The sequence below is a fragment of the Cygnus atratus genome, chromosome 28, assembly GCF_013377495.2.
Source record: "Cygnus atratus isolate AKBS03 ecotype Queensland, Australia chromosome 28, CAtr_DNAZoo_HiC_assembly, whole genome shotgun sequence".
Classification (NCBI taxonomy): Eukaryota; Metazoa; Chordata; class Aves; order Anseriformes; family Anatidae; genus Cygnus; species Cygnus atratus.
This window is the reverse complement of record NC_066389.1, coordinates 1272006-1295995: the sequence shown is the minus strand read 5'-3', so window position 1 is coordinate 1295995 and position 23990 is coordinate 1272006. Positions and strand designations below refer to the sequence as shown.

At 68.9% G+C, this 23990-nt stretch overlaps 2 protein-coding genes across 2 annotated transcripts; both read left to right on the top strand.

Moving 5' to 3' along the window:
• Positions 1-37: 37 nt before the first annotated feature.
• INSRR (insulin receptor related receptor) lies at positions 38-8809 on the top strand. Its single transcript, XM_035567487.1, has 22 exons — positions 38-140; positions 1812-2363; positions 3112-3424; positions 3581-3723; positions 3812-3956; positions 4034-4248; positions 4324-4450; positions 4623-4861; positions 4950-5117; positions 5204-5393; positions 5514-5546; positions 5672-5937; positions 6106-6242; positions 6343-6508; positions 6826-6934; positions 7055-7125; positions 7210-7439; positions 7525-7635; positions 7749-7908; positions 8020-8149; positions 8245-8379; positions 8545-8809. The coding sequence occupies exons 1-22, from the start codon at positions 38-40 to the stop codon at positions 8807-8809; spliced, it is 4008 nt and encodes a 1335-aa protein (XP_035423380.1).
• Positions 8810-10299: 1490 nt separating this feature from the next.
• On the top strand, positions 10300-19210 carry NTRK1 (neurotrophic receptor tyrosine kinase 1). The gene is made up of 17 exons (XM_035567486.1): positions 10300-10490; positions 13012-13086; positions 13176-13247; positions 13811-13879; positions 14218-14372; positions 14509-14657; positions 14759-14885; positions 14998-15327; positions 15546-15563; positions 15736-15794; positions 16056-16158; positions 16490-16636; positions 16740-16870; positions 16946-17118; positions 18176-18416; positions 18632-18790; positions 19025-19210. Exons 1-17 carry the CDS (start codon positions 10300-10302, stop codon positions 19208-19210), a joined length of 2385 nt encoding a protein of 794 aa, XP_035423379.1.
• The last annotated feature ends 4780 nt before the right edge of the window (positions 19211-23990 follow it).

Sequence of the window (23990 nt, the reverse complement as noted above, 5' to 3'; positions counted from 1 at the left end):
AGCGCCCGAGGCCGGAGGGAACCGCGGCCCCTCGGGGATGGGGGCGAAGGAGGCGAGGGCGCTGGGTGCCCTGCGGCTGGCGCTGGCCCTGCTGCTCCTCGGCCCCCTCCCGCTGCCCCCCGTGCAGGCCCCCTCCGAAAGTAAGTGGCCGGGGGGGGGGTTGGTGGGGATGGGGTGCCGGTGGAGTGCGGGGTTTGGGGTCGCTTGGCTGCTCTGTAAGAGCCGAGGGCCGAGGACGACGCGCTGTGCCTCGGTTTCCCCCCGTGGTGACGCCCCTGGGCAGCGCCGGCACGGCCACGTCCTTCGGGGTTTGGGGTGGGGAGCTGGAGTGGGGGCGTCCTGGGGAAAAGCTGGGGTGGGGGCCCCGTGCTGGGGTCGGGGGTGTTGCTTTCTTGTCCTTGTGGGGGACGGGAGGGTGGAAACGGCAGCTCTGCGGGTTCCACTGTGCCCAGTGCCGTCGGTGCGTGACCCCCTGAGGCTCGGGGTGGCACCGTGCAGATGGGGATGGGGCTTGGTGGGGTCTGGCCGGGGGAAAGCCCCAGGGGACTCGTGTGGGGACCCCCCTGCTGCCATCCCAGCCCCGCTGGTGGGCTGGGGACGGCGGCACCAGGACGTCTGGGTTTGTCGTTGGTGTAGCGGCGCATCCTGCACTCCCCTCTGCCCCCTGCCTCAGTTTCCCCAGCGGGGTTGGGGGCGGTGGAGGGGGGAAAGGATGGGGGAGGACAAAGCAGCCAAATCTGTGCCAAGGGATGCCCTGGGGATGCTCTTTGCTCCATCTGTGCCCTCACGAGGGCACAGGGGACCCCAGTCCCCTCTCTGCACCCTGAGGGACCCGGGAGTCCCCAGCGCCCTCTCCCCTCGGGTTCGTGCCGCTCAGCAGAGGGGCACCAGTGACTTTGCCAAGGTCACGGCGGTGGCAGCTCAGGGCCGTATCTCCCGGGGCCGGCACCTCAGCGGCTGAACCCTCAGCCACACGGCAGGATGGAGACCCCCCATGTCCCAGGGGGGCACCCCAGGGTGCTGGGTGGGGGGGGGGGCTCTGCTGAACCCAGCCGCGCCAGGCGGCTGCTGGGCCGTGGAGCTCCGTGTGCCAGCTGGCAGCACCGCATGGTGCGGGCGGCCATGCCATGGTGCCGGCGGTGCCTGGTGTTTAGGGTACACGCCGCGCCGGCCGTGTTTACCCTCGGTGTTTACAGTAAATCCCTCTCCGGGTGTCTCAGCGCGCTTCTTTCCGCGATAACTCGGCGTCAGGTTTCAGGCTGGGGATGCTGCCAGAGGGGAGCTGCCAGCTTCGGGAATGGGGAGTGGGTGATGCTCAGTGCCGGGCTGGCCCCGGATGCTCCCGCTCCCTACGGGGTATCCTACTGGGAAAACACTGGGGTGGCGAGCCCATCACCCCAACCCCATGGGGCCGGCACGGCACGGTGCTGGGGGGGTCAATGGGGCTGACCTGGCAGGAGGATGCCGTGCGGTTACCCCGAGCTGCCCCCGGGGCTCAGAGCCTCCCGTGGGGTGGGCAGGGGGTTCGGACGTGCTCCCGGGGTGGGCGAGGAGCTCCTGCGGAGCCAGACCTCGTTAGCATCACCGCGGCCGTGCTGTGCCCTGAGGAGCTGCGGCGCGCCGGCTGCTTGTCACAGCCACTCGCGTCTGCCCCAGCTGCCCACGGGGATTGCAGGCAGATGTGACAGGCGGGGCGAGGACGTCAACCCCCCGCCTGTCACCGCACGGGGGCACGGCCCGGGGGTCCCTTGGGTGGCGGGGCCGTCTGCCCGGGACCCCCACTGCCCCCAGGTCCCCTCTCGCCACCCCAGTCTGCGGCAGCATGGACATCCGCAACGACGTGTCCCAGCTGAAGAAACTGGAGAACTGCTCCATCATCGAGGGCAACCTGCAGATCCTGCTGATGTTCACCACGGGCGCCGAGGACTTTCGGGGCTTCAGCTTCCCCCGCCTGCTGATGATCACCGAGTACCTGCTCCTCTTCCGCGTCTACGGGCTGGAGAGCCTGCGGGACCTCTTCCCCAACCTCTCGGTCATCCGCGGCACCAACCTCTTCTTCAACTACGCCCTGGTCATCTTCGAGATGCCGCACCTGCGGGACATCGGGCTGCACAGCCTCGGCCACGTCCTCCGCGGCTCGGTGCGCATCGAGCGCAACCAGGAGCTCTGCCACCTCTCCACCATCGACTGGGGGCTGCTGCTGCCCGACGCCGTGGACACCAGCTACATCGTGGGCAACAAGCTGGCCGAGGAGTGCGCCGACGTCTGCCCGGGCATCCTGGACGTGGAGAAGCCGTGCGCTCAGACCAGCGTCAACGGGCAGCTGGATTACCGCTGCTGGACCTCCAGCTACTGCCAGAAAGGTGGGTGCTGGAGGCATGGGGCTCGCTCCTCCGGGCTGCCTTGCTGGGAGCGGATGGGGGGTCACTGGGAGGCACTGGGGAGGGCTGGGGGAGCTGCTGGGGATGGCAGGGCTGGGCGCAGGGCTGGGCACGTGGCCGTCCCTGCCCCGGCGCAGCAGCGGCAGCACGGTGGGGTAATCGGATCCGCGCTGTATCATCCTCCGGAGGAGAGGCCAGCTCCCAGCTGCCGTGTTTTCCCAGCGGCGAGGTAAATACAGGCCCCTCCCGGGCTCGTTTGCAGTAAACAGGAGGCCTGGTAATGAAATATATACTATAAACACAGATCCTTATCGGGGCTGTAACCTCGGCCACTGCCCCGGCACCGGCTGCGCCACGCGGCCCCGCTGGGCAGCTGAGGCTCGGCGTGGGATGAGCCTCCCCCGTCCATCCACCTGTCTGTCTGTCCTGCCGTCTGTCCGGGTAGCCCTCCCTCTGTCCATCCACCCATGTATTTGGCCATCCCTCCCTCCGTCGCTCCATCTCTTCCTCTGCCCACCCTTCCTACCTCTGTCCACCCGTCCCTCCCTCCCTCCATCCCTCCACCCCTCTCTCCTTGCCCCCCGTGCCAGGAGGGCATCGGCAGCCCCCAGCCCTCCCCACCCACCTTTTTCTCCCGTTCCCCATGCAAACCCCAAGCCCTCTCCCCCTCCACGTTACCCCTGCTAACGTCCTCTCCCCGTCCCCTGCCCCTGGTGCCACTCTCCCGCAGTGTGCCCGTGTGGCGCGGGCTCAGCGTGCACGGCGGCGGGCGAGTGCTGCCACGCGGAGTGCCTGGGGGGCTGCGGGCGGCCCCGCGACAGCCGCTCGTGCGTGGCCTGCCGCCACTTCCACTTCAACGGGCACTGCCTGCCCTCCTGCCCGCCCCGCACCTACGAGTACGAGGGCTGGCGCTGTGTCACCGCCGAGTACTGCGCCAGCCTCCGCAAGGTCTCCGACAACCCCCGCGACGCCTCCAAGTTCGTCATCCACCAGCAGCAGTGCCTCTCCGAGTGCCCCCCCGGCTACACCAGGAATGAGAGCAGGTGGGATGGGACCCCCCGGGATGGGACCCCTCAGGATGGGAACCCCTGGGAAGGGGAGCCCCTGGGATGGGACCCCCCCTTCCCGCCCAACCTGGGGGTGGTGATGGAGGGAGGTAGCTCCGTACCCGGCTCATGTCCCCGTCCCCATCCCCGCAGCATCTTCTGCCACAAGTGCGAGGGGCTGTGCCCCAAAGAGTGCAAGGTGGGCACCAAGACCATCGACTCGACGCGGGCGGCGCAGGAGCTGGCGGGATGCACCCTGGTGGAGGGCAACCTCATTGTCAACATCCGCCGGGGCTGTGAGTGCCGGGTCCGGCCCCGTGCAGCCGAGCTGCCGGCTCTCTGGCCGGGAGCGCTGCCTGGCTCACACCCGTGGGTTGTTCCCAGATAATTTGGCCTCGGAGCTGCAGAGCAGCCTGGGCCTCATCGAGACCATCACGGGCTTCCTGAAGATCAAGCACTCCTTCGCCCTCGTCTCCTTGTCCTTCTTCAAGAACCTCAAGCTGATCCGCGGTGACTCCATGGTGGACGGGTGAGGACGGGGCACGGTGGGGACGCACAGCTTTGGGGGTGCCCGTGCCCATCGCCTCCGCCCACGTCTCCCCCCAGAAATTACACTCTGTACGTCCTGGACAACCAGAACCTGCAGCAGCTGTGGGACTGGAGCCACCACGTCCTCTCCATTCCCGTGGGCAAGATGTACTTCGCCTTCAACCCCAAGCTCTGCCTGGCTGAGATCTACCGCATGGAGGAGGTCACGGGCACCAAGGGGCGGCAGAACAAGGCCGAGATCAACCCTCGCACCAACGGGGACCGGGCGTCCTGTGAGTGCGGGGCTGGGGCTGGGGGGGCCCAGCGGCACCGCGAGTCCCCCCCTGAGCCCTGCGCCCCCTCCGCAGGCAAGACCCAGACCCTGCGCTTCATCTCCAACGTCACTGAGGCCGACCGCATCTTCCTCAAGTGGGAGCGGTACCGGCCCCCCGAGTACCGCGACCTCCTCAGCTTCATCGTCTACTACAAGGAGTCGTAAGTGGCCCCCGGCCCTGCCGCTCAGGGTGGGGGTGACCCCCTTCCCCGCATCCCCCACCCCGCAGCACCCTCATGGCACGGGGCTGCCCCATCCCAGGGAGGGGGTTGGCGAGGCCAGGGGGTGCTCCCGGGACCCCCACATTGATACCCAGGGCTGGGTGGGGGCCAGACCCTTCCAGAACGTCTCGGAGTACGTGGGGCAGGACGCCTGCGGGGCGCAGAGCTGGAACGTGCTGGACGTGGAGCTGCCGCTCAGCAGCGACCAGGAGCCGGGGGTGGCCCTGCTCAACCTGCGCCCGTGGACGCAGTACGCCATCTTCGTCCGCGCCATCACCCTCACCACCGCCGAGGAAGGGCGCAACTACGGGGCGCAGAGCGAGGTGGTCTACATCCGCACCATGCCGGCGGGTAAGGGGCACCGGGGGGGGGGGGGGGAGCAAGCGGGGTGCCCACGGTGGCCTCCGAGGGAGATGCTGACACCCCGCTGCGTGCCCAGCCCCGACGGTGCCCCGGGACGTCATCTCCATGTCCAACTCCTCGTCCCACATCGTGGTGCGCTGGAAGCCGCCCACGCAGCGCAACGGCAACATCACCTACTACCTGGTGCTGTGGCAGCAGCTGGCTGAGGACATGGAGCTCTACGTCAACGACTACTGCCACAAAGGTGCGGGACGGCGGCTGGGGATGGTGCCGGCACCGGTGGGACGGGGATGTCCCGGTGCTTCCAGCCCTGCCCGTCCCTGCCCGCAGGCTTGAAGCTGCCCACCAGCAGCGCCGACACACGCTTCAGCGACGGGGACGACCCCGAGGTGGAGCAGGATGCCGAGGAGCGGTGCTGCCCCTGCCGCCCTGCTGACGGGCAGCTCCGCATGGAGGGCGAGGCTGAATCCTTCCAGAAGAAGTTCGAGAACTTCCTCCACAACTCCATCATCATCCCCAGGTGACGGGTCTGGGGGGAGATCCCGGTGTCAGGGGGGGTCTCCCAGTGTCAGGGGGGTCTCCAAGCACCAGGCTGCCCCAGAGAGGGGCTGCTTCCTTAACCTCTTTTCCACTGCCTCAGGCCGCCCTGGAAGGTGACGTCCATCAACAAGAGGTGAGCTGGGAAATGGCCCCAAAAACCCTGAGGGTCTCCCCTACCCTACCACCTTTGGGGAGTTGCCCCAGGTGCCCCAGCCCCAAACTGCCTCCCGTCCCTGTCCCCGTCTCCCCGCTCCGCAGGACCCCGAAGCGGCGCAGGGACGTGGTGGCCGTCACGTCCCCCACCAACACCTCCTCGGCGGAGCCGCCGGCCCCCAGCCGCGCCGGGAGCGAGCCCAAGCCCGACTTCCAGATCTTTGAGGACAAGGTGGTGCGGGACCGGGCGGTGCTGTCGCGGCTGCGGCACTTCACCGAGTACCGCATCGACATCCACGCCTGCAACCACGCCGCGCACACCGTGGGCTGCAGCGCCGCCACCTTCGTCTTCGCCAGGACCATGCCCGAACGTAGGTCCCGTCGGGGCAGCGTGTGGGGCTGGGTCGAGGGCAGCCCCCCTGCTCGGTGATATCAGGGCTTGGTGTGCGGTGCTCTTCTGCCCGGCCGTGGACCGGGATGGTTTTGGGTGCTGGTGGCACCAGGATGGGGGTCCTGAGCCAGTTGGTGCCCCTCTGCAGTGCAAGCTGACAACATTCCCGGCAACGTGACGTGGGAGCCGGCCAGCAAGAACAGCGTCCTGCTGCGCTGGCAGGAGCCCCGGAACCCCAATGGGCTCATCCTCAAGTACGAGATCAAGTACAGCCGCGAGAGCGAGGTGAGGACCCGGCTCCGCTGTCGGGGAGCTCAGCGTCCCCCTGCCCGATGCCACAGGGGTGGGGGGATGTCCCCACCGCCACCATCCCCTCACCCCCCAGGAGGTCACCACCGTCGTCTGCGTCTCCCGTCACCGCTACGCCAAGTACGGCGGCGTCCACCTGGCCCTGCTGCAGCCAGGGAATTACTCGGCCAAGGTCCGGGCCACCTCACTGGCCGGCAACGGCTCCTGGACGGGGCTCGTCAAGTTCTACATCCTGGGGCCAGGTATCCTCAGGGGGCTGGGGGGACGCCAGCGGGACCCCCCGGCTGTGGGGCAGGCAGCTGGGGTGCTGCTGAGCTGGGGGCTGGGTGTGCTACTGGATTGGGGAACTGGGGAGTGCTGGTGGGATCAGGGGATTCTGCACCAGGGGATCAAAGGATGCTGCTGGATTGGGGGTCTGGGGGCTTTGGGGGTGCTCTGGGATGGGAGCACCGGGGATCAGGGGGTGCTGAGGCTCTGGGGAGCTGTGGGCTCAGCGCTGGTGGTGGGATGAGTGTGCCTGAAACGTGCACCCTGTCCAATGGGCACATGCCCCCGGCAGCCGAGGAGGAGTCCGGCAGCTTCTACGTCCTGCTGACCGTCACGCCCGTGGTGCTCATGGTGCTCATCTCCTGTCTCGCCATCTTCGTCTTCTTCTACAACAAGAAGAGGTAGCGACTGCCCTGCGCCCCCAGGGCTGGACTCGGCTGATCCGGGGCTGGGGGAGGCGACATCGCGCCCCTGTCCCTTGTCCCCCCCTTTGCACCATGCCCACCCCTCCGCCCTTGCAGGAACAATGACGGCTACCCCAGCGGGACGCTCTACGCCTCCGTCAACCCCGAGTACTTCAGTGCCTCGGACAGTACGTAGGGACAGAGGTGTCCCCGTGGGGATTGTGTCCCCATCACTGTGGGGATGATGCCGGTGACGGGTGTCCCCCCCACAGTGTACGTCCCCGACGAGTGGGAGGTGTCGCGGGAGAAGATCACGGTGATTCGGGAGCTGGGACAGGGCTCCTTTGGGATGGTGTACGAGGGGCTGGCGCTGGGGCTGGTGGCCGAGGGCGAGGAGACCAAGGTGGCCCTGAAGACGGTCAACGAGCTGGCCACCATGCGGGAGCGCATCGAGTTCCTCAACGAGGCCTCGGTCATGAAGGCCTTCAAGTGCCACCATGTGGTAGGTGGGCGGCGGGGGGCGGGGGGACACGGGAGGGGATGGGGGGGCTGCTCACGGGGCTGTGCCCCCCCTGCCCCGTCCCCAGGTCCGTCTGCTCGGCGTCGTGTCCCAGGGCCAGCCAGCCTTGGTCATCATGGAGCTGATGACGCGCGGGGACCTGAAGAGCTACCTCCGCTCGCTCCGACCCGACGCCGAGGTGAGGGGCTGGCCGGGCGCCACGGCACCCCACGGAGGAGGGGGCACGGCCCTCGTCCCTGGGGACGTGTGTGTCCCCCCCTCCCCAGCCTCCCCTCTCTGTGCGCGGTGCAGAACAACCCCGGGCTGCCACCGCCCTCGCTCAAGGACATGATCCAGATGGCGGGCGAGATCGCCGACGGCATGGCCTACCTCAACGCCAAGAAGTTCGTGCACCGCGACCTCGCCGCCCGCAACTGCATGGTGTCCGAGGACTTCACCGTCAAGATTGGAGGTGGGCGGCCAGCGCCACCAGGGCTCGGACCCGGTGTCCTGGTGCTCCCGGCCCTTCCTCCGCCTCTTCGTCTTCCTCCTCCTCCTCTTCCTCTTCTTCCTCCTCTCCCAGACTTCGGCATGACGCGGGACATCTACGAGACGGACTACTACCGCAAAGGGGGCAAGGGGCTGCTCCCCGTCCGCTGGATGTCCCCCGAAGCCCTCAAGGACGGCATCTTCAACACCCAGTCTGATGTCTGGTAGGTGACGGAGCAGGTGGGGGCCTTGCTAGCTGAGCCCCCCCCCCCACCCCAGCCAGCAGGATGCCCCCCTGGCTGACCGTGGGGTGCCGCAGGTCCTTCGGGGTGGTGCTGTGGGAGATCGCCACGCTGGCCGAGCAGCCCTACCAGGGCATGTCCAACGAGCAGGTCCTGCGCTTCGTCATGGACAACGGCGTCCTGGAGAAGCCGGAGAATTGCCCCGACCAACTGTGAGTTGGGGTGGGATGGGGTCGGGAATAGGCACCGAGCCCGTCACCCCGGCCTCAGGCCTGTATGGAGCATGGTCACGGTGACCCAGATGCCATCGGGGTGGCCGGGGGGGGGGGGGGGGTGACAGGGACCCCCAGACCCACCGTGCGCCCTCTGTCCCGCAGCCACGAGCTGATGTGCCTGTGCTGGCAGCAGAACCCGCGCCAGCGCCCGTCCTTCGTCCAGCTCCTGGAGAGCATCAAGGACCACATGGCGCCCGCCTTCCGTACCCTCTCCTTCTTCTACAGCCCCGAGAACCGCCGGCGCGGCTCGGGCGAGCCCTCCGACGCCGAGACGGAGCAGCCCCCCGAGGAGGACGAGCCCCCCGTGCCCCCTCTGCCCACCCGCAGGGGCCGGGGCTGGCTCCCCAACGGGACGGGCTGCCTCTGAGCGGGGGGGTCCCGACCCGCTCTGGACTCTTCCCCCCGGCCCCATCTGCGGGGCCCTTTTGGGTTATTTATTGCTTTTAAGGGAAGGGGGGGGGGCGCCGGCCAGCAAGGTGTTGTGCTCGTGGAGGGGTTCTGGGGGGGGTGGGGAGGGCGTCGCTCTGGGGAAAAAAAAAAAAAAAAGGGTTGCCCCATGGGGTCGCGTTTTGCCCTGGGAATAAAGCGGGGTGCCCCCCCCTTTTGGCAGGTGGGGAAACTGAGGCACGGCGCTGCCCTCCTGCCCTCCCCCCCCCAGGCCCTGCTGCTGGCACCAGCGTCGGGGGCTCGGCGGCCGCGGGATGAGGGCAAATAAAGCGGGATGGGGCTCGCTCGAGGGCTGCCTGGTCTGTGGGGGGCACGGAGGGGGGCGGGGGGGGGCACAGCTCGGGGTTTTCCGCTCCCACCCCCCTGGCCCCATCTGTTTCCTGCGCGCCCCAGCTGTGGCTTTGCCCTGCAGTGCCCGAGCCGGGGGCGTTTCTGGGGAAAAAACGTCAAAGCCGCGGAATTCAGGAGGACGTGGCGTGGCGGGCCGCTGGGGGGGCTCAGCCCGGGGGGGGGGGGGGGGCTCAGCCTTGGGGGAGGCTTGGGGGGGGGGTCCTGCAAGGGCTCTGCTCAGCCCCAGGGCGCCTCGGGTTTGGGACTGAGCATGGGGGGAGAAACCTGGGCTGAGGACGTGCCAAACTCAGCGCGCGTGTGAGCCCTGCTGCCGTGATGGGGGGGGGGGAGAGTTGGGGTGGCGATGGTTGGGGGGGTCACGGCAGTGCTGTGCCCTCCCCACCACGAGGAGGGGACCCCAGGGGTGACAGCTGGGGACAGGGCCAAGGTGCCACCGAGCGTCCCCCAGTGGGGTCTCGGTGTGCTGTGAGATTTGGGGGGGGCATTGGGGGGGCATTGGGGGGGGGTCTTGGTGGCCCTGCGGGGAGGGGGTTGGGGTCTGGGGGCTGTGCTGCCCACCCTGGGGCACGGGGTGGGCACGGGAAGGGACGGACGGACGGACAGACGGATGCTGCTTCGGGGGCACGGGGCTGCGGACACGGTTTGAAGGTGGGGAGGGGGCCGAGGGGGGGGGAAGGTTTGGAGATGAGGGGTGCTGAGGGGTACCCGGGGGGGTGCGGGACCCCAGGGGGGAAGGGGGCACGACTCCGACCCCCACCCCCCAAACACCCTGGGGCTGCGTGGGGAGGGGCGGGGGGTGCCCGGCGCTCCCTGCCCCACTTGGGGAGGGGGGGGCCCGATCCCCGTCCCCCCCCCCAAACTCCCCCCGTCCCCCTGCCCCCCGCGGGGCTGCGGGCAGGGTCGGGGCGGGGGGAGCCGCCGGCCCCTCCCCGGGAGGCCGGGCCACGCGGGGCTGCTTTAAGCCGCCGGTCCCACGCCTCGCCGTGCCCGTGGGCTGCGGGGCGGCGAGGGCGAGGCGGGGGGGCGGCCCCGGGAGCAGTCCCCCGGCCCCGGGTCGCGATGCTGCCGCTGCCCTCCTGGCTCTGCCTGGCCGCCCTCCTGCCCCTGCTGCCCCCCCGAGCCCCCGCCGCCGCCCCCCCCTGCCCCCTGCCCTGCCGCTGCCCCGAGCCCCGCAGCCTCCTCTGCAGGGAGCCCGGCACCGTGCGCAGCCTGGGGGGGCTCCTGCCGGGCCCCCGCCACCTCGCCGAGCTGTGAGTGGGGCTGGGGGACGGGGACGGGGCTGGGGATGAGGGGCTGGGGTTGGGGATAAGGGACTGGGGCTGGGGACGGGGGCGAGGGGCTGGGGCTGGGGCTGGGGGTGAGGGGCTGGGGACGGGGATGGGGCTGGGGGTGAGGGGCTGGGGTTGGGGATAAGGGACTGGGGACAGGGCTGGGGCTGGGGGTGAGGGGCTGGGGACAAGGGGATGCGGGGCTGGGGGCAAGGGGATGCGGGGCTGGGGGCAAGGGGATGCGGGGCTGGGGGCAAGGGGATGCGGGGCTGGGGGCAAGGGGATGCGGGGCTGGGGGCAAGGGGATGCGGGGCTGGGGGCAAGGGGATGCGGGGCTGGGGGCAAGGGGATGCGGGGCTGGGGGCAAGGGGATGGGGCTGGGGGCAAGGGACTGGGGCTGGGATGGGGCTGGGGATAAGGGGATGGGGCTGGGGGCAAGGGGATGGGGCTGAGGATAAGGGGTTGGGGCTAGTGATAAGGGACTGGGGCTGGGAATGGGGCTGGGGGCAAGGGGCTGGGGCTGGGGAGGGGGAGAGGGTGGTGTCGCAGGGGAAGGGGATGGGATGCGATGGCAGGGATGGGGACAGGGACAGGGATGAGGGGATAGGGCTGGGATATGATGACAGGGACGGGGATGGGGCTGGGGACAAGGGGATGGGACTGGGATACGGGGCTGGGATACGATGATGGGGATGGAGACGGGAACAAGGCGATGGGATGGGGATATGGGGGATATAGGGCTGGGATACTATCATGGGGACAGGGCTGGGGCTGGGGACAAGGGGATGGGGCTGGGATACGATGACGGGGATGGGGAGAAGGGCGTGGGGATGAGGTGTGGGGCTGGGATACGATGGTGGGGACAGGGACAAGGCGGTGAGGCTGGGGCTGGGGCTGGGATACAGTGATGGGGATGGAGACAGGGACAAGGCGATGGGATGGGGATATGGGGCTGGGATACTATCGTGGGGACAGGGCTGGGGCTGGGGACAAGGGGATGGGGCTGGGATACGATGACGGGGACGGGGACAAGGCAGTAAGGCAGGGGCTGGCGCTGGGATATGAGGATGGGGATGGGTCGGGGAAGTGGCAATGGGATGGGGAGATAAGACTGGGATACGATTACGGGGATGGGGACGAGGCGAGGTTGCAGGGGCTGGGGCTGGGATGCGATGATGGGGACAGGGACGGGGCTGGGGACAAGGCGGTGGGGCTGGGGCTGGGTGGGGGTTGGCTGGGTGGGGGCGGCGGGGCTGGGGGCCAGGGTGGTGGCACGGGGCTGGGGCAGGGACCGTGCCGATGAGGCTGGGGGTGGGGGACGCTGCTGGGATCAAGGCCGCCGGGAGGTGGGCACTGGGGAGGGCAGAGATGGGGGGGTCCCTGCTGTGATCCCCCCCAGGGAGCGAGCGAGGGGCTGGGGGCAGCTCCTTGCCCCCTGCCACGGGGGCGCCAGCGGGGGCGAAGGGCTGGGGCGCAGCGGGGTCCATGGTGGGCAGGGAGGGGGTGCGGGGGGGGAGCGACCCCCTTGTCCCCACCCCGCTGGCGCTGTCACCTTGCCCCAAGGCCCGCCTGGGGACCGTGTGGGTGCCACCGGGGTGCCTGGGCTGGGTCCTCGCCCTGCCGCAGCCCTGGCCCTGCCGCATTGCCGGCGGTGGCTGCCGCATGCCTCCCCCCCTGCCTCAGTTTCCCCACCCCAGGTCTTTGTTCGCTGCCTGCCGGGGTGGGGTGGGTGGCGGCGCGGGGGTGACGGTCCCCTGAGACACCCCCGGCCCCGGCCTCCCTCGTCCCCCTCGCAGCCTGGGGTGGGGTGGGGGGAAAACCCCGCAGCAGCTCCGAGGGGGGGGCTCAGCCCTGGCCCCGTGTCCCGGCTCAGCCTTGTTTGCCGGGGGAAACTGAGGCACGGCGGGGGCAGCTCCTCTCCGGCCCCGTTCCCGTCCCCGAGCGTGGGCTGGTGCGGCCGGATCGCGGGTGGGGACGGGGAGAAGTTGCGTTAGGGCCGGGAAGCCGATGCCATAAATCATCGCCCGGTGCCTTTTGGTGTCGGGGGGGGAGGGGGAGGGGGGCGGGCTTTGAAGGGGGGGTCCCTGCCCCACAGGGGTCCCAGCCTGGGGGTCCCGTCCTGCTCTGCATTCTGCAGGGTGGGGAGAGCAGCAAGGGGGGCAGGAGGGGGGGGAGGGTCCTGCTGATACCCTCCCCACGGTGTGGGTGCCCCAGCCCTCCCCCGGCCCTCTCCCGTGGGTTCTGCCCCCCCCCCCCGGCCCCCCCCATCCCTCCGGGGCACCCCGCTCCCGGGTGCAGGTGGGGGGACGGGGGCACTGCCCGGCCTTGGGGGTGTGGAGAGTGGTGTTCCCCCCCCCCCCCCCCCCCCCCCCCCCCCCATGGCAGCTCCTGACAGCAAAGCGTGGGGAACGAGGTGGGGGTTCGGGGCTGCTCCCCCACCCCTGGGGAATGCTGACCCCATGGGGGGGGCCTGACCCCCACCCGGGGCCCCGTTGCCTTCCAGCGTCATCGAGAACCAGCCGCTGCTGACCACCCTGACCCGGGCTGACGCCAGGATGCTGCGGGACCTCAGGAACCTGTGAGCACCCCGGGGTGGGGTGGGGAGGGTGGAGGATGGGGTCCGGGGGGGGGTCCCCGCTGTGCGTGCTGAGCCCTCGCCTCCCCCAGCACCATCGCCAACTCGGGGCTGCAGCACATCGACGACGACGCTTTCCAGGACACCCCCAGGCTGAGCCACGTGTGAGTACCCCCCCGCCATGGCTCCGGGCCTCAGGTCCCCGTCCCTGCACGTCTCCCCCCCCCCCCCCCCCCCCGCTGTGGGTACGCTCATCCCCGGTGCAGGGTGGCTCGTCCCCGTGCCCGGGGGGGTGGGGGTGGGAGGGGATCGATGCTGTCCCGCTGCCCGTCAGCGCGGCAGCAAAACTCGATCCGCTGCAGCCAGGCTGGGGGGGGGTGGGGGGGGGGGCACGCGGGGCCGTGCTGCTGAGTGGGAAACCATCGATCGGGGCAGGAGCCCCCCGGGAGCGCCCTTCTGCCCCGGCCCCGTGCAGGAGGGGAGGCTGGATAGTGGGGGGGGGGGGCTGCCTGTAATGCACGGGGAGTCGCTGCTTGCAAGGAGGTGCCCAAAAGCTGCGCCGGGCTCCCCAGGAGCCAGCCTGGCACCGGCGGTTTTGCTTGGTCACGGCGTGACAGCGGCGTCCCCAGCTTGTGCCAGGCCCCCCCCCCCGGGAGCGAGGGCGATGCGGGACGAGGGTGGTCCCTGGGGACGGGGGTGGGGGGGCTGACGGGCGCTGTGCTTGCAGGAACCTCTCCTACAACGCGCTGCACACCCTCTCCTGGAAAACCTTCCAGCATCTGCCCCTGCAGGAGCTGTGAGTGCCCGGGGAGGGGGCGCGGGGCGCAGCTGGGATGGCCCCCGGCGGGGGGACGTGGCTCTGGGTGATGTGGGAGCGGGGCTGGGGGCACAGCTGTGGGTCGCACACACCCTGCAGCGAGCCGGCGGCTCCGACAGCCACGGGATGGGGACGGGGATGGGGACGGGGATGGGGACGGGGACGGGGATGGGGACAGCACATGTGGCACGGCCCCAGGTGAAACCAGCCATCCGGGGCAACTGGTCCAGAAGCAGCGCAGCCGGGGGATGCCCGGTTGGCCCCCCCAGGCACCCCGCTGCCGCACACATCCTCTCGCCCCCCCCCCCCCCCCCCAGCATCCTGGTGGGAAACCCCCTCAACTGCTCCTGCGGCGTCCGCTGGCTGCAGCTGTGGCAGGACGGGAGCCGCGCCGAGCTGGGCAATCAGTCGCTGGGCTGCTGGGAGGGCGGCGTGCTGGTGCCCCTGGGCAGCCAGCCCCTGCACGGCTGCGGTAGGTGGCGGGGACGTGGCGCCCGGGGGGGGACCCGATCCTGCCGGGGGAGGGGGGGTGCTGGCGTGTGTCCCCCCTCCTGAGCCGCCTGTGGCTGGGGACAGCGTGGGGACCCGCTCGCCCCTCTCCCCAGCAGAGCCCCCCACCGTCCGCATCGAGCACCCCGACGTGGTGCTGCGCCAAGGGGACAGCGTCAACCTCACCTGCCACATCGCCGGCGAGCCGCTGGCCACCGGGGACTGGCTGGTGCCCGATGTGGGATCGGAGCCACCCGGGGTCACCAAGGCAAGAGCAACGCCGGGGCTCGGGGCACGGCGGGGACCTTCCAGGTGGCACCGTCCCTGCCGCGGCAGGGTTTGCTCACTGCATCCCGCTGCTCCCCGCAGCTCTCGGAGTGGGAGCTCGTCCTGGAGATCACCAACGTCTCCTCCAGCCTCAACCACAAAGACCTCACGTGCCGGGCGGAGAACGCGGTGGGGCCGGCGGAGGACAGCGTGACGCTGAACGTCACCTGTGAGCCGCCCGGGGAGGGGATGCGGGGACTGGGGTGGGACAAGGGGGCCGGTTTTGGGGACGCCGGTTTGGGGACGTTGGTTTGGGGACGCAGGCGGCTCTGTCTCCCCAGTCCCGCCGGTGATCCTGCTCCTGCACGAGGCCATCCCCCAGCACTTCTGGTGCATCCCCTTCTCGGTGGACGGCAACCCGGCGCCCAGCATCCGCTGGCTCTTCAACGGCACGGCGCTGGCCGAGGGGCCCTACATCCACACCCGCATCGTGGAGTACGAGCACAACTCCACCGTGCTGCACGGCTGCCTCCAGCTCAACCGCCCCACGCACGTCAACAACGGCAACTACACCCTCCTGGTGCGCAACCCCCTGGGCGCCGCCGCCCGCAGCGTGCGGGGCCGCTTCATGGAGAACCCCTTCAGCTTCAGCCCCGAGGAGCCCATCCCCGGTACGTCGTGGAGGGGCTGGGGGCTTCCTGGGGGCTCCCCCCCCCGCCGGCTGGTGGGGGTGCCCCGCACCTCTCCATGCGCCAACACCGGTGCCTTTGTCTCCGCCTCGCTGGCTCGTGGCTCCGAGCCCCTGCGTGCCTCAGTTTCCCCAACTTTTGGGGGTTCTCTTTTTGGGGGGAATAACGCGTGTTTTTTTCCTTTCTCCATGCTGTGCCAGTGTCTCTGTCTCCGCTGGGTGAGTGACGGGGCACGCTGCTCCCCCTGCCCCAATCCCCCCCCAGCCGTGCTGACACGGGGTCCCCCCCCCACCCAGTGCGGGTGCAGTGCTCATGCAGGAGCGTGGCTGTCCTTGTCCTCGCTGTGTCCCCCCACCCCACGCTCACCCTGGGCCCCTCTCCCCCCCCCAGGCACCAGGAACAGCTCGCTGGAGGGGCCCGTGGAGACGACGGACGAGCACACGTTTGGGGTGAGGGCTCGGCCGGGACGGGGCGCTCTGTGATTTGGGGTGGGGGGGACCAGGGCACCCATGGGAACGCAGGATAAGTCCATAAAGCAAAGGCAAACCCGAGGCCAGACGAGGTGGGAAGGTGATGGGGACGAAGGCAGTCCCCTGCCCTCCCAGTGCCTCGGTTTCCCCAACGGACTCGCGGCCACCTCCACCCCAAGGGCTGGGAGAAGGGACCCGGCTCCGCAGCAGGACCCTGAGCCCCGTCCCCGCTGTCCCCAGGTCTCTGTGGCCGTGGCCCTGGCTGTATTCGCCTGCCTCTTCCTCTCCGTCATGCTCCTCGTGCTCAACAAGTGCGGGCGCCGCTCCAAGTTCGGCATCAACCGTGAGTCCCCCCTCGCCCCGCTCCCCGTGCCCGGCCACAGGGTGACGGTCCCCACGGGTCCCCAGTGCCCTGCACCCCTGGGGGGGGGGGGACCGGGTGGCGATGGGGGCCCCCGCTGGGGCCAGGCAGCGCGGGCAGCAGCTGCTAATTCACTCCTGGAATGGATTCAGCCTCTAAATGGGTTTGATCGGGCTGGCTCCCCCCGGGGCCGGCCGGGGCGGGGGGGATGCTCGGCAGCGCCTGGCACTGCTGTGCAAAACGCCCGCCCCCCCCCCCCCCCCTTGTCCCCCCCCGCCCCGTGATGTCCTCGTCCCCGTCCCTGTCCCCGCAGGCTCGGCCGTGCTGGCCCAGGAGGACGACCTGGCCATGTCCCTGCACTTCATGAACCTGGGCAGCAGCCCCATGTCCTCCACCGAGAGCAAGCTGGAGGGGCTGAAGAGCAACTTCATCGAGAACCCGCAGTACTTCTGCAACGCCTGTAAGGCTGGGGGACCCCCGAACACCCCCTGTTGCCCCCGAGCACCCTCTCTTGAACCCAGCCGGGGTGGGGGGCTTGGGGCTGACGCCTGGGTGCCCCCCAGGCGTGCACCATGTGCAGCGCCGGGACATCGTGCTCAAGTGGGAGCTGGGCGAAGGCGCCTTCGGGAAGGTTTTCCTGGCCGAGTGCTACAACCTCCTCCCGGAGCAGGAGAAGATGCTGGTGGCCGTGAAGGTGAGGAGGGGGATGGCGGTGGGGGTCCGGGGGGGTGGTCCCCGGGTCCGGGCTGAGGCCGTGTGCCGGCGGCAGGCGCTGAAGGAGGTGACGGAGAGCGCGCGGCTGGACTTCCAGCGGGAAGCCGAGCTGCTGACGGTGCTGCAGCACGAGCACATCGTCAAGTTCTACGGCGTCTGCACCGAGGGCGAGCCCCTCATCATGGTCTTCGAGTACATGAAGCACGGCGACCTCAACCGCTTCCTCAGGTGGGCCCGGCGCGCGCGGCCCCCTCCCCGCGCTCCATCAGCAGGGCTCAGCCAGCCCGCCCCGCGCTCCCTGCTAATGCAGCCCTCCTTGCAATATTGATTAGATTAGCTGTCTGAGAGGCTTAAATAGAGAGAGATTGGCCATCAGCTGGAATAAGCAGAGACTTTTCGATTGGCCCCCCAGGTATTGCTGCTAGACGGGGGGGGGTAAGGGGGGGCTGCCAGAGGCATCGCTTTAGTGGCCAGGCGATGAGCTCTGAGACGTGGCTTTTATGATTATTGTTATGGGACTTGGCAGTAATGGTTCTGCCGAGCAGAGCCCCCCGCTCGCAGCCGCGGCCTCCTCGGCCCGGCTGTCAGCAGCGCTCGCCATCAAAGGCAGCGTGCCCCTGCCCCGGCTCGCCCGCAGCCGCGCTGGCCCCCGGCCGGCTCGCACGCCCGGCTCCACGCCTGCCCGGCCGCTTCCACGCCCTCCCCGTGCCCGCTGAGGCGGCGCGTGCATGTGCACGCGCGTGCACAGCCCTCCTCGGCACGCACCCGGGCTTCCCTGGCGTGGGCGCGCACACGTGCGTGCACTACGCCTCCAGGCACGTGCGTGCGCGTGCTTTCCCCGCACGTGTGCACAGCTTCCCCGGTGCGCACGCACACGCGTGTGTGCCTGCCTTCCCTCTGTGCATGCACACGCATGTGGATGCTGCTTCAGCACGTGTGCGCACGTGAGTGGCTTTCCCTGGTGTGGCCGCACGTGTGCGCACACTCCCCAGCACGTGCACACGCATGTGCATGGCCCTCTCTGGCTTGAGCACACAGGCACGTGCACGCCTTCCTGCGTGCATGCACACACGTGCACTCCTTCCTGCGTGCATGCACACAAATGTGCACGCCTTCCTGCGTGCATGCACACACACGTGCACACCCTTCCCCAGCACCCGTACCGCTGCACCCGCCATGGATACACACACCTGCACGCCCTTCCCCTGCGTGCACACCCACCCACACCCACACCTGTGGCACGCGTCCCCCCCCCCCGCTCCGAGCATCCCCTCTGCCCCGCCAGGTCCCACGGGCCGGACGCCAAGATCCTGGAGCAGGGGCAGGGGCAGCCCCGCGGGCAGCTGACGCTGAGCCACATGCTGCAGATCGCCACGCAGATCGCCTCGGGCATGGTCTACCTCGCCTCCCTCCACTTCGTGCACCGCGACCTGGCCACCCGCAACTGCCTGGTGGGCCACGAGCTGGTGGTGAAGATCGGCGACTTCGGCATGTCCCGCGACATCTACAGCACCGACTACTACCGGGTGAGCAGCCCGGGCTGGTCTGTGCCCACCCCCCCACCCCCCCCCCGCCTACGATTTTTCCATTTTAGCTGCTGCCCCCTACCCCGAGCCCATCCATATTTAATGGTGCTGCAGAGCACTTAGCGCGGGGGGCTGGGGGTCCGGCGGCTGCGGGGAGGGGGAGGACCGGGGCGGGGAGGGGGGGGGTCCCCAGCTGATGGCCCCCCTCCGGGCAGGTGGGCGGCCGGACCATGCTGCCCATCCGCTGGATGCCCCCCGAGAGCATCCTTTACCGCAAGTTCACCACCGAGAGCGATATCTGGAGCTTCGGCGTGGTTCTCTGGGAGATCTTCACCTACGGGAAGCAGCCCTGGTACCAGCTCTCCAACACCGAGGTGAGCTGGGGGAGTGGGGGGAGCACCCGGTCAGAGCCCCCCCACCCTCAATTTTGGGGTCGGCAAGCGGCGTCAAGCCGGGAGCTGGCCTCCTGCGTCCTCCTCCGCGCTTGGGCTGGGGAAAGGAGGGGACCCCCCAGTCCTGAGGGTGGCTGGGCTTGGGGAGAGCCCAGCCTGGGTGGGGCCAAGCTCTATTTTCCCCCCCCCCCCCCCCCCCACCTTCACCTCCCGCAGGCCATCGAGTGCATCACGCAGGGCCGGGAGCTGGAGCGGCCCCGCACGTGCCCCTCGGAGGTGTACGACATCATGCAGAGCTGCTGGCAGCGGGAGCCCCAGCAGCGCCAGCGCATCAAGGACATCCACAGCCGCCTCCAGGCTCTGGTCAAGAGCCCCCCCATCTACCTGGACATCCTGGGCTGAGCGGGGACCCCCGCGCCCCTCGGCTCCCCGACGCCCCCCCCAGCCACCCGGAGGGGTTGGCTTTCATCCCCCAGGCCGGCCGGAGGGGTCCGGCCCCTCTCTCCACGTCCCCTCCCTGCCCCAAAGTGGTGCCTTGAGGGCTCGAACCCCATTTATCATGGAAAGCTTCCTGGGGGGGGGCTGTAGGGCTGGTTTGGGGTCCCAGGGCCGTGCGCTGGAGCTGTGCCACACGGGGTTGTGGCCGTGGCACCCACCCGACGTGGGTTTGCTCCTGGGGGGCAGAACCGGGAGCCCCCCAGCCCCACGTTGCTGGCTCGACCACTCCGGGGGGCCGGGGTGTCTGGGCGAGGGTCCCCCGTGGCTTGGTTGCTCCTTCCCTCCCCGTCCTGGCCCCGGCCCACGGGGACGCCCCGCAGCGAACCCGGCCGATAATAAAACATCCACTTCTCTGCCACGCTGGGACCTGGCTGCCTCGGGGGGTCTGCTGGGCAGAGGGAGGGCTTTTTGGGGAGAAAGAGGGGCTTTTTGGGGAGAAAGAGGGGCTGTTTGGAGCAGGGCAAGAGGAGATGGGTGGGACATGGTGGACGGAGATGGCTTGGTCCCCCGGCACCGGGCGAGGTTTGGCACGCAGCGGGGACGCTTCGCAGCACAAAGGGGCGAAGAACCCAAAACTCGGAGCAGAGGGAGGAGCCCTCCCTTCCCCGCGCACCGTCATCGGAGCCATGGGGTTATCGAATGCCCTGTAGCGTCCACTTAATCATCCTTCCCAGGGCTCTCCGGCCGCCTTGGTAATGTTTGAGACCTGGATCTGACTGTAATGGAGCCGAATTGATTTCATCTGGCTAATTAGGCAGCGCGGGCTGGGCCCTGCCAGCTCCTTTGTTACCCACCGTGACCTGAGATAAGGGAAGGGGAGACGGGGGGAAACTGAGGCACGGTGCGGTGCCGTGCCGTGGTGCTTTGCCGTGCCGTGCCGGTTGGCTTGGGGTGGATTCGGCACGGCGAGAGCAGCAGGAAACCAGAGCTGCCCCCCCCCCAGTGCCCCCCTGCATGCAATCTGTCCCCGTTTGTCACCCCACAGTGGGGTCACCATCTCCGGGCCACCAGCCCGAGGATGGGGCACAGGGGCTGGCAAAGCGGGTGAGGAAACTGAGGCAGCGAGCCCAGGGGCTGTCCTGCAGGTGTGTGAACCGAACCTATGCAGCCAGGCCGTGGCTCCTGGCCCCTTGTCCCACCCCAAAGTTTTTCTGGGGAGCTTGGGGGGGGGGGGGGGGGGGGGGGGGTGTCCGAGCGGTGCCCCACACCCAGCCGTGGCACCGGTGCGCAGCCCGGCCGGGAGAGCGACCTGCTTCCTTGGGGTTTCTCTAATCGCTGCCTGCGCTGATTTATGGGCTTTTCCCTCTTATCTAATTTGAGGAAGGAACAAGATTACAACTTTGAGCTTTTCCAGCGCCGCGCTGCAAATTGCCTCCTCGGTCAATACCGCTCCCCGCGGAGGGGAAACAGTGGCCACGCGCCGCCCGGCCGCTGGAAAAGGAGCAAAACGCCCCAAAAGGGGACTGCACGTGGCAGAGAGCACCGGGCGTGGTGCGGGGGACCTGGGGACAGGTCTCCCCGTGGCCGTGCCTCAGTTTCCCCCGCGGGGCAGCTAGGGAAGGGTTAAGCCCCCCCATGCCAGCCCCGCTCCCAGAAGTGTTCAGCCCTGATTGATTTCATCCCCACCCCGCAGTTTCTCCATTTCAGCTGCTCCGGGGGGAGCGGTAATGGACTCTGGCAATGAGGTAATTAACGGCTCTGCTCCCTGGAAGAGTGTCCCCCCCCCCCCCCCAAAACCCCCCCAACAGCACCGCAGCCGGGCTGGGGTTGGGGCTAAAGAGGGTTAAAGAGGGCTCAGGGTCCTGGGCCCCATCCCGCATCCAGCAGGATGAGATTTTTGATGCTGTGGCCGCATCCTGCGCGGTGGGGTGCTCCTGGCCCTGCTCCCCCCGTCGGACAGGGATGCGCCATGGGGGCACCCCACAGCGCTGTGGGGCAGGAGGAGCCCCCGGGGGCACTGCTCGGTTGCGGGTTTGGTGCGTGGAGGTTGCCCCGTTTTGGGGCTGGATGGTTTTTGGGGCCGGCACGGCGCTCGTGGCAGCTGCGGGGATGCAGCTGCGTCCCGGCACCGTGGGTCTCGGGGGGGGGGTGAGTGGCGGCCGGACCCCACACAGCCCCTAAGTGCACTTGTGGGGCCTCGATCCCCCGGCCCCGGAGGTCTCGGAGGGGCTGCAGAGGCATCTCAGCGCTAACGAGGTGCAGCTGAAGTGCTGCTGAAGTGTCCCCGAGCAACATTTCCCCGTGACCCTGGGGATGCCTTATTTAAGAGCAATGTGTGCGTGTGTGGGGTGGGGTGGGGGGGGGCGTCACTTCCAGGGGGCTCCCAGCCCAGATGTCCCCAGCTCATCCCAATCCCGCTGTCCCCAACCCTCAGCCCCCCTGCCCCTACAGCCTCGGTGCCCAGCTCCGCGCAGGGCCGTTTTGGGGTGGCCGTGGCAAACCCCGGGGCCGCGGGTGGGCTTGCTCCTAATGGAGCCCATTCGTGGGCTGGGGGGGGGAGTGGTTGAGCCACACTGGGATGTGAAAATCGTTACGAGTGATTAGAGCTATTACTGTAACGAGGAGAGGCAATTAACGGCGCCTTGACATCAGTTGAGGCCGGCTAATGTACGCGCTCACGGGGGGCGGCTGGGCGTGGGGAGGGGGCGATGCGCGGTGCTGAGCCGCCTGGCCGGGCGAGCCCCCCAGGGGTGAAATGTGGCGGGGGGGGAGCCCGGGATGTGGGGCGGTATTAGGGCAGGGGTCTTGGGATGGGGGGGAGATATGTGGCGGGGTACCCGTGACGTATGGCCAGGGTGCTGGGGTGCTGCGCGGGGGGGCGTCCCGTGAGGTACAGCCACGCCGCAGGGGTGCTGAGCGGCCAGGATCCTGCAGCGCAGGGCTGCTGCATGCACAGGATGCCGGGACAACGTCTGCCGGGGATATGGGGACAGCGTGTGCGTGGCGTGGCCTGTGGCCAGGATCCTGGCACGCGGGGACGCTGAGTGCTCGGGGTGCTGGGCTGCAGGGACAAAATGCGCATGGGATGCAGGGAGGATCACAGGATCATTAGGCTTGGGGAAGCCCTCCAAGCTCATCTGGTCCAACCACCCCCTACCACCCACTAAACCGTGCCCCCAAGCACCACGTCCAACCTCTCCTTGAACACCCCCAGGGACGGCGACGCCACCACCTCCCTGGGCAACCCGTCCCAGTGCCTGACTGCTCCTTCTGAGAAGAAATGTCTCCTCATTTCCAGCCTGAACCTCCCCTGGCACAACTTGAGGCCATTCCCTCTGGTCCTGTCACTGGTTACCTGTGAGCAGAGGCCGACCCCCAGCTCCCCACACCTCCCTTTCAGGGAGTTGCAGAGAGCAATGAGGTCCGCCCTGAGCCTCCCCTTCTCCAGCCCAACCCCCCCCCCCAGTTCCCTCAGCCGCTCCTCACAGGACTTGTGTCCCAGGCCCTTCCCCAGCCTCGTAGCCCTTCTCTGGACACGCTCCAGGGCCTCGATGTCCTTCTGGTAGTGAGGGGCCCACAGCTGAACCCAGCACTCGAGGTGCGGCCTCACCAGAGCACAGAGTACGGGGGGACGATCACCTCCCTGCTCCTGCTGCCTGCGCTGCTCCTGACACAACCAGGATGCCGTTGGCCTCCTTGGCCACCTGGGCACACTGCGGGCTCATGGTCAGGCGAGCATCGACCAACACCCCCAGATCCTTTTCCTCTGCACAGCTTTCCAGCCACTCTGCCCCAAGCCTGCAGCGCTGCATGGGGTTGGTGTGGGCAAAGCGCAGGACCCGGCGCGTGGCCGTGGTGTGATGTGTGTGGGATGCGGGGCGGCAAGGACAAAATGTTGGGGGGGGGTGCAGGGCTGCAAGGATCAAATGTGCTTGGGATGCAGGGATGATGTGTATGGGATACCAGGCTGCAAGGACAAGTTGTGCCCGGGATGCAGCGATGTTGTATGGGGATGCAGGGATGATATGTGCATGGGATGCAGGGCTGCAAGGATGAAATGTGCTTGGGATGCAGGGATGACGTGTATGGGATGCAAGGATGTTGTATGGGGATGCAAGGCCGATGTGTGCATGGGATGCCGGGCTGCAAGGACAAAATATGCCTGGGATGCAGGGCTGATGTGTGCAGGGGATGCAGGGATGATATGTGCATGGGATGCAGGGCTGCAAGGACAACACGTGCGTGGGATGCAGGGCTGATGCATGTGGGATGCAGGGATTATGTGTATGGGATGCCGGGCTGCAAGGACAAATTGTGCCCGGGATGCAGGGATGATGTGTACGGGATGCAGGGATGATCTGTGCATGGGATGCAGGGCTGCAAGGACAACAGGTGCGTGGGATGCAGGGCTGATGTGCGTGGGATGCAGGGCTGATGTGCTTGGGATTCCGGGATGATACGTGCATGGGATGCCGGGCTTCAGGGCCGATGTGTGCACGGGACGCCGGGCTGCGAGGACAAATCGCGCCCGGGCTGCGGGGCCGAAACGTGCCCGGGCTGCCGGCAGGACGCGCGGCCGGGCTCTGCTGGCCGCGGCCGCCAGGTGCTGCTGTTCAGCCGGGCGCGGCCCCGGGGGCTGCCCCGGGGGGTGCCGCCTCCTCACGTACTGACCCCCGCCCCCCCCCCGCCCAAAAAAAAAAATAAAAAAATGGGGGGATTTGGGGAGTTCAGGGGGATTCGGGGA